This window comes from Dermatophagoides farinae, chromosome 9 (assembly GCF_024713945.1).
Source record: "Dermatophagoides farinae isolate YC_2012a chromosome 9, ASM2471394v1, whole genome shotgun sequence".
NCBI lineage: Eukaryota > Metazoa > Arthropoda > Arachnida > Sarcoptiformes > Pyroglyphidae > Dermatophagoides > Dermatophagoides farinae.
The window spans coordinates 3,444,277-3,460,336 of NC_134685.1; the positions used below are offsets into that span (position 1 = coordinate 3,444,277).

At 30.5% G+C, this 16,060-nt stretch overlaps 2 protein-coding genes across 7 annotated transcripts; both read right to left on the bottom strand.

Moving 5' to 3' along the window:
• Positions 1 to 380: 380 nt before the first annotated feature.
• Positions 381 to 2,442, bottom strand: LOC124497370 (uncharacterized). Its single transcript, XM_047061018.2, has one exon. The coding sequence runs from the start codon at positions 2,021 to 2,023 to the stop codon at positions 848 to 850; it is 1,176 nt and encodes a 391-aa protein (XP_046916974.1). The 5' UTR covers positions 2,024 to 2,442; the 3' UTR covers positions 381 to 847.
• Positions 2,443 to 6,176: 3,734 nt separating this feature from the next.
• Positions 6,177 to 15,870, bottom strand: LOC124497930 (uncharacterized). 6 transcript variants are annotated; one of them, XM_047061616.2, is made up of 6 exons: positions 15,211 to 15,870; positions 14,730 to 15,097; positions 10,043 to 10,514; positions 9,354 to 9,980; positions 7,354 to 9,295; positions 6,177 to 7,284 (listed from the first exon to the last, which is right to left on the bottom strand). In XM_047061616.2, exons 3-5 carry the CDS (start codon positions 10,191 to 10,193, stop codon positions 7,482 to 7,484), a joined length of 2,592 nt encoding a protein of 863 aa, XP_046917572.2. In that variant the 5' UTR covers positions 10,194 to 10,514; positions 14,730 to 15,097; positions 15,211 to 15,870; the 3' UTR covers positions 6,177 to 7,284; positions 7,354 to 7,481. The 6 variants fall into 6 exon arrangements, with proteins under 6 accessions (XP_046917572.2, XP_046917570.2, XP_075590435.1 ...); XM_047061614.2 differs by lacking the exons at positions 14,730 to 15,097; positions 15,211 to 15,870 and adding exons at positions 11,932 to 12,039; positions 12,107 to 12,998; XM_075734320.1 differs by lacking the exons at positions 14,730 to 15,097; positions 15,211 to 15,870 and adding an exon at positions 13,979 to 14,674.
• Positions 15,871 to 16,060: the final 190 nt, after the last annotated feature.

Genomic DNA, 16,060 nt, shown 5'->3' on the forward strand with positions numbered 1-16,060 from the left:
ACATCATCAAATGACCAATCTGTCAGGATCTCATTTTTCGACAATAATACCCGGCTAGATAAAAAAAACAATCAAACAGAAGAAAAAAACTTCCGATATACACTCCTAACGCGTTTATACGCGTAATCCTTATAGGACACGAACGGGAAAGCGAACAACGAGGTTTGGATTTTTCTGAAATTTTTCAATTTTTTAATGAAAAGTTTTTTTTTTATTTTTTGAATTGATGGATAAAAAACAAAATGTTTATGGTCATGAGGACATTGATCATTATCATTATATTTGGCCATCGATAAAATTAAAATTCATCATTATCATCATTCACACCAACGAGGAAAAAAATTTAATTACACATCCAAAATGTGTGTGTGAGATATGAATTTATTTATTTCTTTCAATCGTTATCGTTTTTATTCATTATCTTCATTATATGTACATGATTTTAAGAAAAGGAAAAAAAATTGTCGACTATAATAGATCGGAAATAAACACACAAACACACACGACATCAATCAATCAATCAATCAACCAATCAATCGCAAATGAATGATGGGAAACCACGCAAGAAAATTGTTATTATTTTTTTGAATGAATGAAACATTTGAATAATTATCATCAGACTTGTGTGTGTTTATGAGAAGAAAAAAAACCATGAGAGCAGCAATGTCAATTATTATTATATGTTTTCGAAGAAAAAGATTTATGTGTGTGTGAATTAATATAATGTGTGATGTGTGATGTGATCAATTTGAAAATTGAAAATCCCTTGTATATGTAAGTGTGTGCATTAATAATGAGTAGCATATAATTTGATTTTGTTTGTTTGTTTGTTTGTTTGTCTGTTGTTTTAAAATTGTGGCACATCCGTATCATTCACTTCAATGCCACATACATCGGATATAAAATAATCCATACAAGCTTGGTATAGTTGTATCTGAGCAATAATCGATGAATTCGTGGACGATGGATATTTATCTTCTGATTCCACACGACATTGGCTATGATAATTCAAAACTTGACTTTCTAAATCTTCTTGTAGACGTTTATTTTTAATTTCTTTTTCTGCTTTGCCAAAATCATATCCACCTTCTTGTGTGAACCAACCCTCGGATCGTAATGCACAAGCAGCAATCTGTTCACGATGTTGTTCAACCGATTCACGTGTTATATTCGCCGGTAATGCTGTGGTTTCCAAACATTTCGTTATCACATTAGCTTTGGCTAATTTTTCTTGTTCACTTGGTTCTAATTCGGGACATTTGCCCCAATTAATTTGTGGTGATTGTGGCAGACTATTCATTGTAGATGTTTGAACATTATTGCCACTGACACCACCAGTACCGCCATGATTGCCATCTAATCCGCCATTAACATTTGTATTTTGCAAATGAATCGGTTTATTATTAACACCAATGTTTGGTGATTGTTGCGGTGGCGATGATGATGAACGGATATTTGGACCACCACCATTACCACCGATCGATTGATGTTGCCGGCCAAATTGTTGAGCAATAACTGGCTGTTGCTGTTGTTGTTGTTGATGATGATGATGATGTAAATGTCCAACATTTGCCGAACCGGATGTTGGAATATTATTTACACCTGGTATTGGATGGTTATTATGAGCATCACCACCATTATTGACAGCAGCAGCAGCTGCAACAGCAGCCAATGATTGTTGTGCTGCCAATAATTGTTGTGTTTGTCTTTGTAATTGTGCAAGCTGTTCAAGTAAATCTTGTTGCTGTTCAAGGGTCAATAACGTTGGTTGTTGTTGCTGATGTTGTTGTGGTTTATTATTGATAATCGTATTCGATTGTGTTGATGCCGATGTTTGTAACGGAATCGATGACGATGATGATGATGATGATGAAGATTGTGGTTGTATTGCCAATTTTACCGATGTATTTTGATGTGGAATGTTGTTGTTGTTGCTGTTATTAGTATTAGCATCGACAATAATGACCATTATTGCCAATGGTAATAGGAATGTATTTAACATTGTTAACATCATACGAAACATGATTGATGAAATTTGAAATCGTGAAGACTACTAGAAAAAACGATGACCAATAAAGGGGTAAATTGGCGAATTAGAAAAAAAAAGTTCGATGAACCCGGTTTTTCTCCTGTTTCTTTTTCTTCTTTTCAATCAAAAGATCGACGATCTTCAATGATTGTAATTAACAAAGACAAAATTGTAAAAAAATGAATGATGAAATTCAAAAAAAAGTCGACTAGAAATTGTAGCTGAGAATGAACATAATAAATTTTTTTTTTTTGAATAAAAAAGAAAGAATTTATCGATGATTTTTAGTTCCAGAATTTAATATTAAATTGAATGGATAAAATACACAATACCAATGAAACAAGCACTAAAAAAACACACAGATATACACAATCGACCGACCGAGCGACCGAATCAGAAAAAAAAATTGAATGAAATCGAAAATTTTTCATACAAGTTTCTGTCTTTATATACTGGCCATATTGAATGGATGGACGGTCGTCTCTCACTCTCTCATTATTTTTTGGCCACTTCTTTACTTTTTTTTACATTTTCTCTTTATTCAAGATTTCTCTCTCAATATTTTCTTGGTTACTTGTCTGATAAAAACAAGCCGAAACTTGCAGACATTGGTTATTTTTTTCGTACACACACACACACAATGTACAACGAGAGAAAACGAAAACTTATAAATATTGATAAAATGATGACGATGGTCACCTGGACAATATGGATTGTAAAGAAAAACGTAAAAAGTTAATAAGGATTATCATGAAAAAAAACGAGGAATGTAATCAGTCCAAAAAACGAGTATACTGACATCTGATTATCTTAATCTTATCAAAATGGATATCATGTTGAATGAATTTCAATTTAAATTAAATTCGACTGAAAATAGTTTGGTCATCAATAATTGATGGATTAAACAGAAACGCAGAAAGCAGATGACAAATAAACTCAGATGATGATACCATCTATTTATTGTTTGTCGATATTGTAGGTGTACGGTGATAAATCGAAAACAGTTGTTATTGTCGTTGTTGATTTTGATGAAACTCATTTATGACAAGCTGAAACGATTTGAATTACGATGGCAATAATGATGATGATGATGATGATGAAGAAAATCATTGTGGTTCCGAGCTCTAATGTCCATCTTTTCTACTTCCGGCCGAAATCGACAATCAATGATTTTTTCTGTATGTTTGTTTGTGGTTTCTTTGTTCGTTCGAAATCCCCTCTTTTTGTCTCTTTCCACACACACACACTCAAGTATTTATTATTGGAACAAAATCACCCGGATCATTGTGTCGTGATCGTAATTGTTTCCGTTTTTTTCCAATTGGCAATTTGGTCATTCTTCTGATGATGATGATGATTTGGCCATTTTGTAAACAAAAACAAAAAACTTTTCTAATTTTTTTCCGACGTTTTCGTGTTCACCCTGAAGATAGATTTGGTCAGCTAAATCAAAATCATGTGACAGGTAACCGGATTTGATTGACCGATATTTTGGTTTTTTTCATTGATTGATTTTTGTTTTGTTGTATGATTTAAAAAAGTGTACTTCCTTGATATTATTTATTTATTTTTTTTCAAACAAATGCAACAAACAAAACGAAAATTGCAAAAAAAAATAAAAATAAAAAATCTTTTGTTTCAAACAAAATAAACTTCCTGGAAAAAAAATTTCGGAAAAAATATTTCCAATCAAATCGACAAGAAAAAAAATGACATTTTCTTTTGTTATCTTTCAATCATGATCAATGAATTTGTGGACATCGTATTGTGTGTGATCCTGATTGAAACAAATGGATTATAAAATGAAAGAAATTGGCCAGTGAGACATAAGATACGAAAAATGTGTCGTATTTCTCTTTTTTTTGTGAAAATTATTTCATTTCATTTGGTTGAATAAAACAAATTTAAATAAATAAAAATATGACAAACTTGTCAACAACAAGGTGTGTGAAATGGCTATTTTTGACCTAAATATAATTGTCAATATAAAAAAATTTATATATTTGGGAAGAAAAAAACACACTACACACACACACACAGCTCGAAAATAAATGATTATAGGATATATTTTTGTAAACAAAACAAAATGTTGACAAAAAACTATTTATTTATGTGGTCATTTTTTTCTGAATTTGAGAAATAATATTGTCCAAATGAGAATAACTCTCGAATAATCATCGATGACATTCACATTCACACACAGAATGATAAAATTATCGTATTTTTGATCAAATTAGGCCAGAAAAAAAATATACACTAGCCATTCATATCATCACCATCTCCATAATAATTATGAAATGACGATAATGGTAATGGCCTTAAAAAATTGTCATTAATAACAATTATTAACAAAAATATTCTCCTCAAGATAAACAAAACAAAAAAATGAAGATATCATCAATAAATGATGATATAGCTGTAGTTGGTAAATATTGTTTTGAAATTGACTTTTAATCGATATGTAACAGGTAATGACCAGAAAAAATGTCAACAATGATAAAATAGATGAAAATTGACCATCGATATTTTTTGTTCTTTAATGGTTTGAATTGTAAAGAACAACAAAAAACGAATGAATGAATATCATTATGATTATAACGATGGTATCTGCTGTTGTTTTTTTCGTGCCTTACTATCATCATCATTATAATATGATCCTTTCAACTAAAAATTGACACAAACATATTTTATATACAAGTGGGCTGACAATAATCAAGACCAAAATGGCCAAAATACCGGACTGCTGATGACCAAAGAAGAAGAAGGTGAAAATTTAGGTCATTGAACTAACTTTAGGTCATCATCATGAAGATTATGATGATGATTATGTGATTAGACTTAAATTCGCTTTTTTTACATATAATCCTTCTTTTTTTAAAAAATTACACATATTACTTGAGAAACAGAGAGGTCATCTGATTACGGGTAGCCAGGTTTTTTCTGTTCATTAAATTATTTATATAACTAAATTAAGATTCACCAAAAACACACCAAACGAACAAACGACACATATACTTGTTTGTGATGATGATGATGATGATAATGATGGAAAGAAAAATTTTCTTTGCTTTCAATTGAAATTATTGGCGGATGAATGAAAAAACTAATTCGATTTGATTTGAAATCCATATCGAATGAAATGAAATTGAAAAGAAAGACATAAAAAAATCTAGAAATAAACACACACACAGTCAATTAGTATGAAAAAAAACGAAAAAAAAAATTCATTTCAATTCCGATAAGATCTTAAAGGCTAAGGTTGATGATTACAGTAGCTGAAATCTTTGTCGGTAAAAAGACAAAAAAGGTCAAATTAATATTTGACCGATATTATCATCATCAATGATGGTTTTTTGTTTTGTTTTCACGATTTCATTATGTCTCACATAGACACACATATGGATTGATGTCATCGTGATGACAAGATATTTTAATGGAAATTATATAAAAAAAGAATGAAAACTTTTTTTGTATTGTGATTTGGAGAATGTTTCCTTGTTTGGCTGTTCATCATTGATTGATTTTCAACCATTTAATTTTTCAGCAATGATTTATTGTTCATTTTTTTTTTGATTGAATTTGGAAGAAAACGCGACATTTGTCATGTTTCGATAAATAGATTGTGTAATTAATTGTTGAACAAGAGAAAAAATTTTGTTTGTGGAAAATAAACCAGATGAATAAATAATTTCATTTTTGTTTAATAAATCAAAAAATAAAAGTGAAATTGAAAATGAATTTAAAAGATAAAATCAGTGTGTGACGAAAGTGATTTACGAAATCAAATGTTTTCACCAAAACAAAAGAAACAATGATTTCATCATAAAAAATTTGTCAAAGAAAATTGTTTTTTTGAAAACATTCATTCATGAATCAATGGTCAAGTATACAATGATAATCATTGTAGCATGTATTAGAGATTAGCACAATTTTTTTTTTGGTTTATTCAATCATTTTGTCACTGAGAAAATAAAATCAGATAAGATAAATGACCATGGCAATGACCAAAAATAACAAATGTGCCAATCAAAACAAGTCAATGTCACTCTACAGCCACCAAACCAGAACCATCAAAACCAAATAGCCTTGACCATTGATGATGGCCCAAAAGAAACAAAAAGAATCAATCAATCAATCAATAATCACATTTGAATTATTTTGTTTTTTGTTTATTCATCGGGTATATTTTTTCGATTTTTAAAAAAAAATGACAAATTTACCATTTTCATGGCAACAACAAACAATTATAAAATTACAATTTCAATTTGCAAGAATTCAATAAATAATAGGCCCACACTTATCGATAATGATTGGAATCAGTTGTCATTTATTTTTTTGAATTGAAATTCAATTCATTTTTTTTCATTTTTGTTACACAATTTTTTTTGGAAAATCGGAATTGAAAAGGTGTCTTGTGTGTGTCAAATGAAAACGAAAAATAAATTGTAAATAAATGAACAAATGCTGATGATGATGATGATGATGATGAATAAAAATGATGATTGATTGACTGATATTTACATTTTGAGAGAGAGAGAGAGAGAGAGAGAGAGAGAAAGAGAAATAAAATAATTTCGAAACAAAATTCTTGTTAATCGAATAATAAAATTGCCATTGAATTGAATCAGTCATGAAGATTGTTTGTTGTTGTTTTTTTCAAATCAAAACATTGATGACATTCATGTGTGTGTAAAAGTTTAAAAAATGTGTTCATGTTTAAACAATTTTCAATTAATTTTTTACAAAAGGGTTACTATTTTAATTTTATTAGAATTAGAATATATATTGAATCATCTATGATCAATGGCCAATGGATGGATAGATGTTATATTAACAACAAATAAATTCATTTTTTTTTTTTTTTTTTGAAAGAAAGTAAAATTCAAAAAACGATGCTAAAAATAATAACAATAAATGACGATTGAAAGATGTGTGTGTGTGTGTGTGTTTTGAAGGCAATAGATTTTCATTTTTACCTGAATTGTTTTCCAAACTTGTTAACAATAAAAAAAATTCAATCAATTTGAAATGGGCGATGAAACAATTGATTTGCGGACACTTTATTCCTTCAGTTCATCATCATCATCATCACAAACAAACAAATACAAATTTTCAATAACAAAAAAAATTTTCGGAATGTTTTTTTCAAAAATGAGTTGAACAGAAGTTTACCAGAGAAAAATTCAAATTTTTCACAATTTGATTCACAAATGAAATAAAAGTTTTGTCAAATTGATTGTGATGTGATGGTAAATCTAAAACAAAACAAAAACAAAAACAAAAGTTTAGAGAAAAATTGAATTTTACAAACAAATTGCACAAACCTAATTGAGAAATGTAATGATGACAATGCAATGTGATTCTTCTTCTCCTCTTTCTTTTCTTGATCTTTGTTGAAACATATCACACATTCATTTAATAGAATCAAAAAACCAAATAATTCGTTAATCAATCAATCGGTATCCATTTGACTGTCATTCAATTTCTTGATATCATTGTTGTCATTACCACGATCACCACCACCACCATTTTCAGCAATAGTGTTACAATCATCATCATCATTATTGTTATTGTTATAATTATTATCAGCATTTCTCATTACTTTGTCATCATCACCATCACCATCTTTATTATTATTGCTTATTGATGATGATTTAATTTGATCGATATTTGAACTATTAGTATTTGAAAGTAAAACAGAACCGGCAGTCATAATTGTACTGACAGTATTCGATGATGATGATGATGACAATGCCGTCGTCGTTCCTATTACATTTGATTGTTGTTGTTTCATTTGATTATCACCATTCGTTGTTGTTGTTGTTGTTGCTGTTGCTGCTGTTGCCATGATCGAAGTCGATACCGTTGTTGGCGATGTCGATAATTTCGTGGTCGTTGATGATGTTGTATTAGAATTCATGTTCATTGATGATGATTGTTGTTGTTGTATAAAATTTGAATTAGTAAAATGAACAATAACTTTTTGTAATTCTAATTTTGTTAAATCTTTTTTCAAACGATCATCTATCGTACGTAATGATGCGGCTAAACTGCGACAGAATGCCATATCTTCATCTTCATACTCGATGATTGCTTCATTAACGATGGTTCGTATTATATTACGCATTTCATCATAATCCAATAAAATTTTTGTCGATTTTATTGGCGTACTTGTCGTCTTTGTTTTCGCCGATATCGTCGTCGATGATGAATCAATACTACTAATACCGCTACTGCTACTGTTGTTACTACTTGATGTTATTGTTGTTGAATTTAATGAACCACCGCCACCACCAGCCACGATAACATTATTATTATTCAATAGAACTGGTGTATCACTAGCATTTGTAAATATAAATGTTTGTTGTTGTGATTGATCTTGGTGATGATTGAAATTTAATTTCGAATTTATTGTTGATGATGATGATGATGATGATGATAGTCGAATTGTTGAATTTAGTTGCTGTTGAGGCGTTGAATTCAGCTGAAGAATTGATGATTCGAAACTTGATGGTGAATTTTGTTGTTGTCGATGTTGTTGATTATGATGGGAGTGATGATGATCTTTGGTTGCTGGTGTAAAATAATTTAACGCTGTTGTTGTTGATGAGGATGATGAACTTTTACGAGCTGTAGGCGGTGATGATGACTGAATCGACGAGACCAATTGTTGTTGTTGTTGTTGCGATTGTATTGGACTTATTGTACCCAGTGATAATTGACGATTACGATGGCTACCACCACCATTGTTACCGCTATTGATATGATGTGAATGTAATGTTGGAACAGCATTTGCTAATGAAGTTAAAACAATTGTTGGTGTTCCAGGTGTTACTGCTGCTGCCGCCGTCGCACTGCCACTGATACCGGGAATTGTATTGGAATTTGTCGCAGCAGCTGCAGTCAATAATGGTAATGGTTGAAAACCGATAACAGAATTTTTAAGAAATATTGTTTGTTGTTGTTGTTGCAGTGTTGGTGTTGTTGCTGTTGTTGATGATGATGTCAAATGACTTGCCGTACCAGTCGCTGCTAATGTTAATCGATTCGTTGTTAAATTACCACCAACATTTGTTTGACCTATAGTGGTGTTGGTTGTAGGCGTTGTCGTCATCGTTGTGGCTACCGATGGAGCCTGTATCACTGAAAATGTTGTTGGTTGTAATGTTGATATGGTGGCGGTACCCATCGCAGCCGTTGATGAACCATTGGTGACTGCTGTACACGGAATACGTTGAGCAATAGCCGATGTTCCAATTATTCCAACTAAATAAACAAACAAACTAATCAATAAGAAAGTTTTGGCAAATATTATCAAACAAACCATTGCTAAGTGGTAAATGTATCGATTTGGCACCATTAATTGCTGCATGTGCATCTTGAGCATTTATAATAATAACTTCATGTTGTTGTTGTTGGTCATTTTGATGATGATGTTGACCATGAATAGCCGTAATTGTAGCAGTATTTTGGCCACCACTACCGCCACCACCACCACTAATATCGACAAAATCAATATCATGACCATTATGTAATGATTCGGAATCATCGTTATTATTTAAAATAGGACGGTTACTATTTCCACCACTACTAATCGATAAAGATCGAGTTCCGGTGGTGGTATTCGTAGCAGTATTTGAAATGGTATTTTGTGATTGTATAATCATTTCACCATTGGATAAAATATGATTATTATGATGATTATTGGCCAAGAATAACATATTTGTATAATGTCTCCAACGTGATACATATGGTTGATGATGTTGAGGACCGCCATTTGATGATGATGAATTACCACCATTACCACCACCACCACCAGCATCAGTAGCAGTATCATTGTTACCACCGCCGCTACTACCACCACCGGTTGATGATGGTGAACTTGTAACACGTTTATGTTCACGAAAAAATGTTGTACGTAAATTGCGATATTTTTCATAAACATCTTTACCTTTTTTAGAAAGTGTTAAAGTGTTAAATTTCAATTCAAAAAAAAAACAATAATGTTCTTACGTGTTAACTGCAAAAGTTCAGCAATACGATCCAATTTTTCCTGTCGTAATGTACGATTATTATAATCTTTATCTTTTGTATTCCATAATGATGGATTAATACGAAAATAATCAATCAATTCTTTCTCCTGTTCAAATGTTAATCGATGCATTTTTTCTTTTTTGATCAATTTGTTTAAAAAAAATAAATGATTATGAACGAATTATGATTATTATTATTGATTATATTAATGATGATGATGATGAATTTTATCACAAATTAATTTATTCCATTCGAAAGAATTGAGTAAACGAGTGAATGAATACAAACACACAATGAATCCCGGGTAACGGAATGGGCACCAATGGAGTTAAAAACTATTGAAATTGAAATAAAAATTCTTTGGAAATTTTTTCCGATTCACTGGATTATTGTTCAATCGTCAAATCATCAATTGTGATGTGAGACAATTTTCTTGAGACTTTTACGGCACCTAATGGAAATGAAAACAAAACCAAAAAAACTGATCAATTTAAAAAATCCAATAATAATAATAATTTTTATAACCAAAAATAAAATATAAAATGAGTAAATTTAATTATAAACCAAAACAAACAGAAAAATTAATTAATTTTACATTTTACAAATAACAATGGCCATCACAATGGTTTTGGTAATATGAATATAAAAAATGTGGTCATCAATTCAAAACCCGGATATTCAAATGAATGACACAGAAAATTAATATGACAATATTGTACAAGTAAATGAAGAGCGAAAAAAAACAATCCGATATCTGATCAATGAATTTGATCACATTTTTTTCATTTTGATTCTCTATCACTCACTATTCAATCAATCGTCATTAAGTGATGGAAGAACAAAGAGAAAGAAACGGAAAATAGAATGTGCACTTAACAAGTCCATTATCATAATTGATCTTACGATCATCATAATAACAGAATGATGATGATGTACACAGCAATAGAATATAGAATATGATAAGAAAAAAGGATATATAATATCCAAATATCAATAAATAGAAATAGAATGATTTAAAAATAAAAAAAGAAAATGCGGTTATATTAAGTATGAAAAAGTATAGTGAGCTAACAAAAAAAAAGAAAAAAAAACATGATCATGATGACGATGATATTCAAAACTAACCCTCAGAATTTGAAAAAAAACCGGAATAGAGTAATAGGAAGTAAAGAAAGGGGGAGAGAAAAAATTGTTTTCTTTTTTGGAACGAAAAAAATGAAACAAGAAACCGGCAATGAAAAAATTGTCCGAAAACTTTGATGATGACGATGGTTGTCGACTACTATTATGAGTGTGTGTGTACATGTTTTTGTGATTCTCGAAAATGGGAATAATAATATTCTCGAATTCTTTATTCTTTCATTCATTTGGTTGTCTGACAGACAGAAACGGAATTTTCCATGTTGGTGGATACCGAAGCAACTCTTACTGGCATACACACACAAAAATTGAATTGAAACAAAAAATGAAAGAAAAGAAAAGCTATGATGGAATTCTATTGTTTGGGTTAAATTCTTTGGTGATTTGAAAACAATGAATTCAATTCCATCAAAATGTACCTTATACCTCTCTTTCTCATCATCATCATAGGAATGCACATAAAGATCATAGAGGAAAAAACATTGAATGAAATGGAACAAAAAACATGTTGACGTTATATTATTTGTTTAGGGAATCCAATTTCAGATCCAATTTTTCATAGTGACATTAATATTGTCTTTGTGTGTTTTTTGTGTTTCAAAAAAATGAAAAATTCTGTGGTTTGCTTGGAAAGAATTTTTTTTTAAATCAAGATTTAGATCTAATAATTCTCTGTAAGTTCGAAGAAAAGCAAAAAAAAAGCTCAGCAAAATGATTGAATGACTGACTGATTCCATAAATAAATCTTTGAAATTTTTTCTTCAAGAGGTCAAAGAGATTAAAACATGGTGAAATTCACAATGATGATCATGATAAAAATATGGATTCGGAAGAAGCTAAAAATGATCGAAAAGAAAAATTAATAATTCCAATTCAATTTCAGAACCAACATTACACGCTTACCTTATTGATTGATTGATGACCATTCAAAAAGCAAAAAACAATCACATTTAGATCAAGATTGAAAACTGTAGATATAAAAAAAATGATCCCATTTTCCATGTCAAACCTTTTGATGATTCCGGATTTATAAGAGGTTTTTTTCCATTTGTTTGTTGCTGTGCATACATCATTTCTATATACTAAAATGCTTGCTTATAAATGCATAGAAATGTGTTTGAGGCAGACATCCAGAAAAATGCATTGAAATGTGTAGGCGTCAGACAAATGCATCGAAATAGGAGGGAAATTTTACAGAAAGACATGGCTTTCGATTCACAATCAAAATTCATAGAAAATTAACGCCGGGTTAAGCGGGATTTTACATTGAAAATTGAAAAAATGGCCCTGCTGGCCAGTATATTGGCTGGTTCAATATATTTGCCCAAAACACACACATACGTGTATCATCAAATCTTAAATCTTAAATCATATCAGTGAAATAAATTGGTATCATTTGGATTCGCTTGATTTGTTGTTGTCGTTGTTGTTGTTGTTGGTTTGAATGGCAAATGATCACGTCGTCGTCGTCAGTATTTTATTATTATTCTCTTTCATCCAATTCAGTTTGGTGATTATCAACAATTTATCATTAATTATTGTCGTCGTCTGTTACGGTACACACCACAAATAATCCAATCCAATGATGATGATTAAAACAATAAAGCTATCTTTTTTTAAAACCTCGTTTATTATCAAAACGAAAGCTGATGATGGAATTTTGAAATTTTGAAAAGAAAAAGAATCAATTAAAGAGAGGGAGGGATTCTTGTTTGTGTGTATGTGTGTGTTTTTCAATTGATTTTAATCATCAATTTTTTTGGTCTGTTACAAAATTTCAATGTCGTCATTTAGTCATATTTTGTCGGCTTTCAATTTGATCATAATCAATGAATGATGATGATGGAGAAGACAACAAATGATACACATACGCATACACACACATACAGAAAGAGAGAGAGAAAGAAATGGCCAAATTTATTGAAAATAAAATATGAATCAATAAACAACAACGACATTGTCAATGCAAAATTCAATTGAATTATGATGATGATGATGATGAGTGTATGTATTGGAAGAACGAGCAATCATCATCATCATCATTAAATTTAATCAATCGAACAAACAAGCGAAAAACCATTGAATGAAATGATTAAAAGAATAAAAAAATTCAGTGCAAATTCAATTGATGATTATGAATGAATGGATATGATAGCAACAACAACAACAACAACAAGTGCAACTCATTTGTCAGCAACAAAAAACAACAACAATATGGGTGTTTCTTGTTCAATTTTTAATATTAAAAAAAAAATTTTAATGTTATCAGATAGAAAAAGAGAGAAATCAAACTTTTGTAGAAAAAAGTTTTCATTCACACACTCACTCATCCATTCAAACTTTTCAATTCAATTTATGATCGACACACCCCTCCCACCGATTCCTTGATTTCGACTTTTTTGTTGTTGTTTCATTTGAAATAAAATCAAAAAAGACAGACAGACATTGAATGCAATCAATAGTAATGTTGCCAACAGTATTATATAACCATGATGAACATAGTTTCCCACTACAATCGAATTGTTGTCGTCGTTCGATGATTGATAATGGATCTTGATCTAAATAGATAGAATATATTTTGATTTCTCTGGAGACACTTTTTTTGGCGAAAAAAAAACAAAAACAAAAACAAAAATCAGAAGAAAAAAAGTTCAATCAAAATATTATATTATTCAATATTGTCATTGTTCGGAGGGCGGAAGATGGATAACAATCTCTCGATCACGATGACATTATCTTTTTGCTTATTCGATGTTCAACAATTCATATCATTACCATAATAATCATTTTGATCATCAAAAATCATATATACCCCAGTGATGAGAAAAATATAAAGGCAAGAAAAATTTGTTGGTTTTCTCACATCATCACAAACACAAAAATAAAATGTTTTTTTTCAATGAATTAAAAAACTACAAAAAGAAAAGAAAATTCCGAATATCATCTTGGCGGTAAATGATTTCACAACAACCACAATCACAAATCAAATTGACCAAACATCAATCACCCCCCGTTGATGAACAATGAATTTTCGGCGCCAATTTATTCATTCATACATGATGTGGAGCCTATTTATTGTTTCGTTTCGTTTTTTTTGGCGGGTTAACACAAATGTGCATACACACAGCAGATACATGCATACATACCAGATTTGTGAGGCTATACATTCATGAATATATTGCAGGTGGCAACACACAAACACACACACACACACACACCAGGTAACACCGGCTGGATAACATCATCATCAATATCTAATGTACAATTGTAAATGTGGCTAATACCTGATCTAGGTATATGAACAAACATACACACACACACACACACACAATACACACATACACACACACACGCCCTATCCATTACCTAACAAAAATGTTTACCAATGACCGATCATTATGGATTCATATATTTTAAACAAAAACCCAACAATAAAAAATTTAACATAATAAAAAAATACACACACAAACATCATCACCATTAAATTGATTCAGACAAAATGATTAATTAAAAGAAAAAACCTTACCTGAAAAATCTTACAATAATGATTATCATCATCATCATCATTATTAGCAATAAAAATGATTGCAATGTAATAATTGTTCATTATATTTGTAGCTGTTGTTGTGGCATTTTTTTTTATTATAATGCTGTTATATTTGAAATTTGCAACAATTACATGATGATGATGTGGATTGCAATATAATGATGACGATGATGATGATGGTTGTTGTTGTCGTCTTAAAATCTCTTTTTGACAGAATTGATTATTGAAACAAAACAAGCAATTGAAAAAATGAATTCACAATTCATTCAAACTGAGATAATATGAAAGAGAAAAAACACAATCACCATCATCGTAATAAGTCCATGATTTTCATCTGAGTTCGCTTACTGTATCCATCCATCCGTTTTATTCAATCAATGATCAATAATCAATAAATAAGCAAAGAAAAAAGGAATCAAATTAAACATTCAATATATTTCAACATATAACATATACATACATTATATACAAATACACACCCACACCAACATACACACGATTAGGTCGCCAATAGGACACGATGGATTGGCTTGGCTTGTGGTTTAGATTATTAATTTATTTTTTTATTTTTTATTTATATTTATATTTATATTTTATTAATTATTGTTGTTGCAATGTGGATGGAACTTTGATGATGATGATGATTCGAATTTTTTTTCAGATATTTTTTGTTGTCTGCGTGTCTATGGCCATGGTTGTCGTCGGCGATTTATTGTGTGTTTGTGTATGTGTCGACGACGACGACAATCGATGTTTTTTCACTGATGATGATGATGATGATTATTAATGAAATTTATTTTTTCTTTTATTAATACACACACTTTACACATGAACATTCTTTTGGTATCCACAAGGACCAAAAAGTGTGTGTGTGTGTGCTCGGTTTATATCATCATCATCACCATCATCATCAACGAAGGTAAACGACGAGCATGTATGATATATATACCGGATTGCAGACGGCAGCAATCATTCGGATAATACAGTGATATGTTGATTTCTGATTTGGTTGAATCATTCTTTTTTGGTGTTACCGAATTTCTTCATGAACCCAGTGCCACTGTATGTTGATGAATTTTGCCGATATGTTTGAGCTCTATCCATCTAAAAATTGTTGATAATGATAAGTTGCAACTTTGCAATTTTTTCCCCATATTAAATTGATTGTACTGCTTCCTCTTATTTACTGACGTTATCAGCAGCTGCAACAATAGTATCCGATGATTCCACTACTTTTCTCATTTTTGATTCAATAGTAGCAATAGTAAATGGTATGTCCATTGTATATATCCTCGAAAAGGTAGTAGGCT

Coding starts and splice junctions, on each gene's coding strand:
- LOC124497370 (XM_047061018.2), bottom strand. CDS start 2,023: ATGTTTCGTATGATGTTAACAATGTTAAATACATTCCTATTACCATTG.
- LOC124497930 (XM_047061616.2), bottom strand. CDS start 10,193: ATGCATCGATTAACATTTGAACAGGAGAAAGAATTGATTGATTATTTT. Junction 9,981..10,042: donor TGAACTTTTGCAGTTAACAC/GTAAGAACATTA, acceptor TTTCTAAAAAAG/GTAAAGATGTTTATGAAAAA. Junction 9,296..9,353: donor ACATTTACCACTTAGCAATG/GTTTGTTTGATA, acceptor TTGTTTATTTAG/TTGGAATAATTGGAACATCG.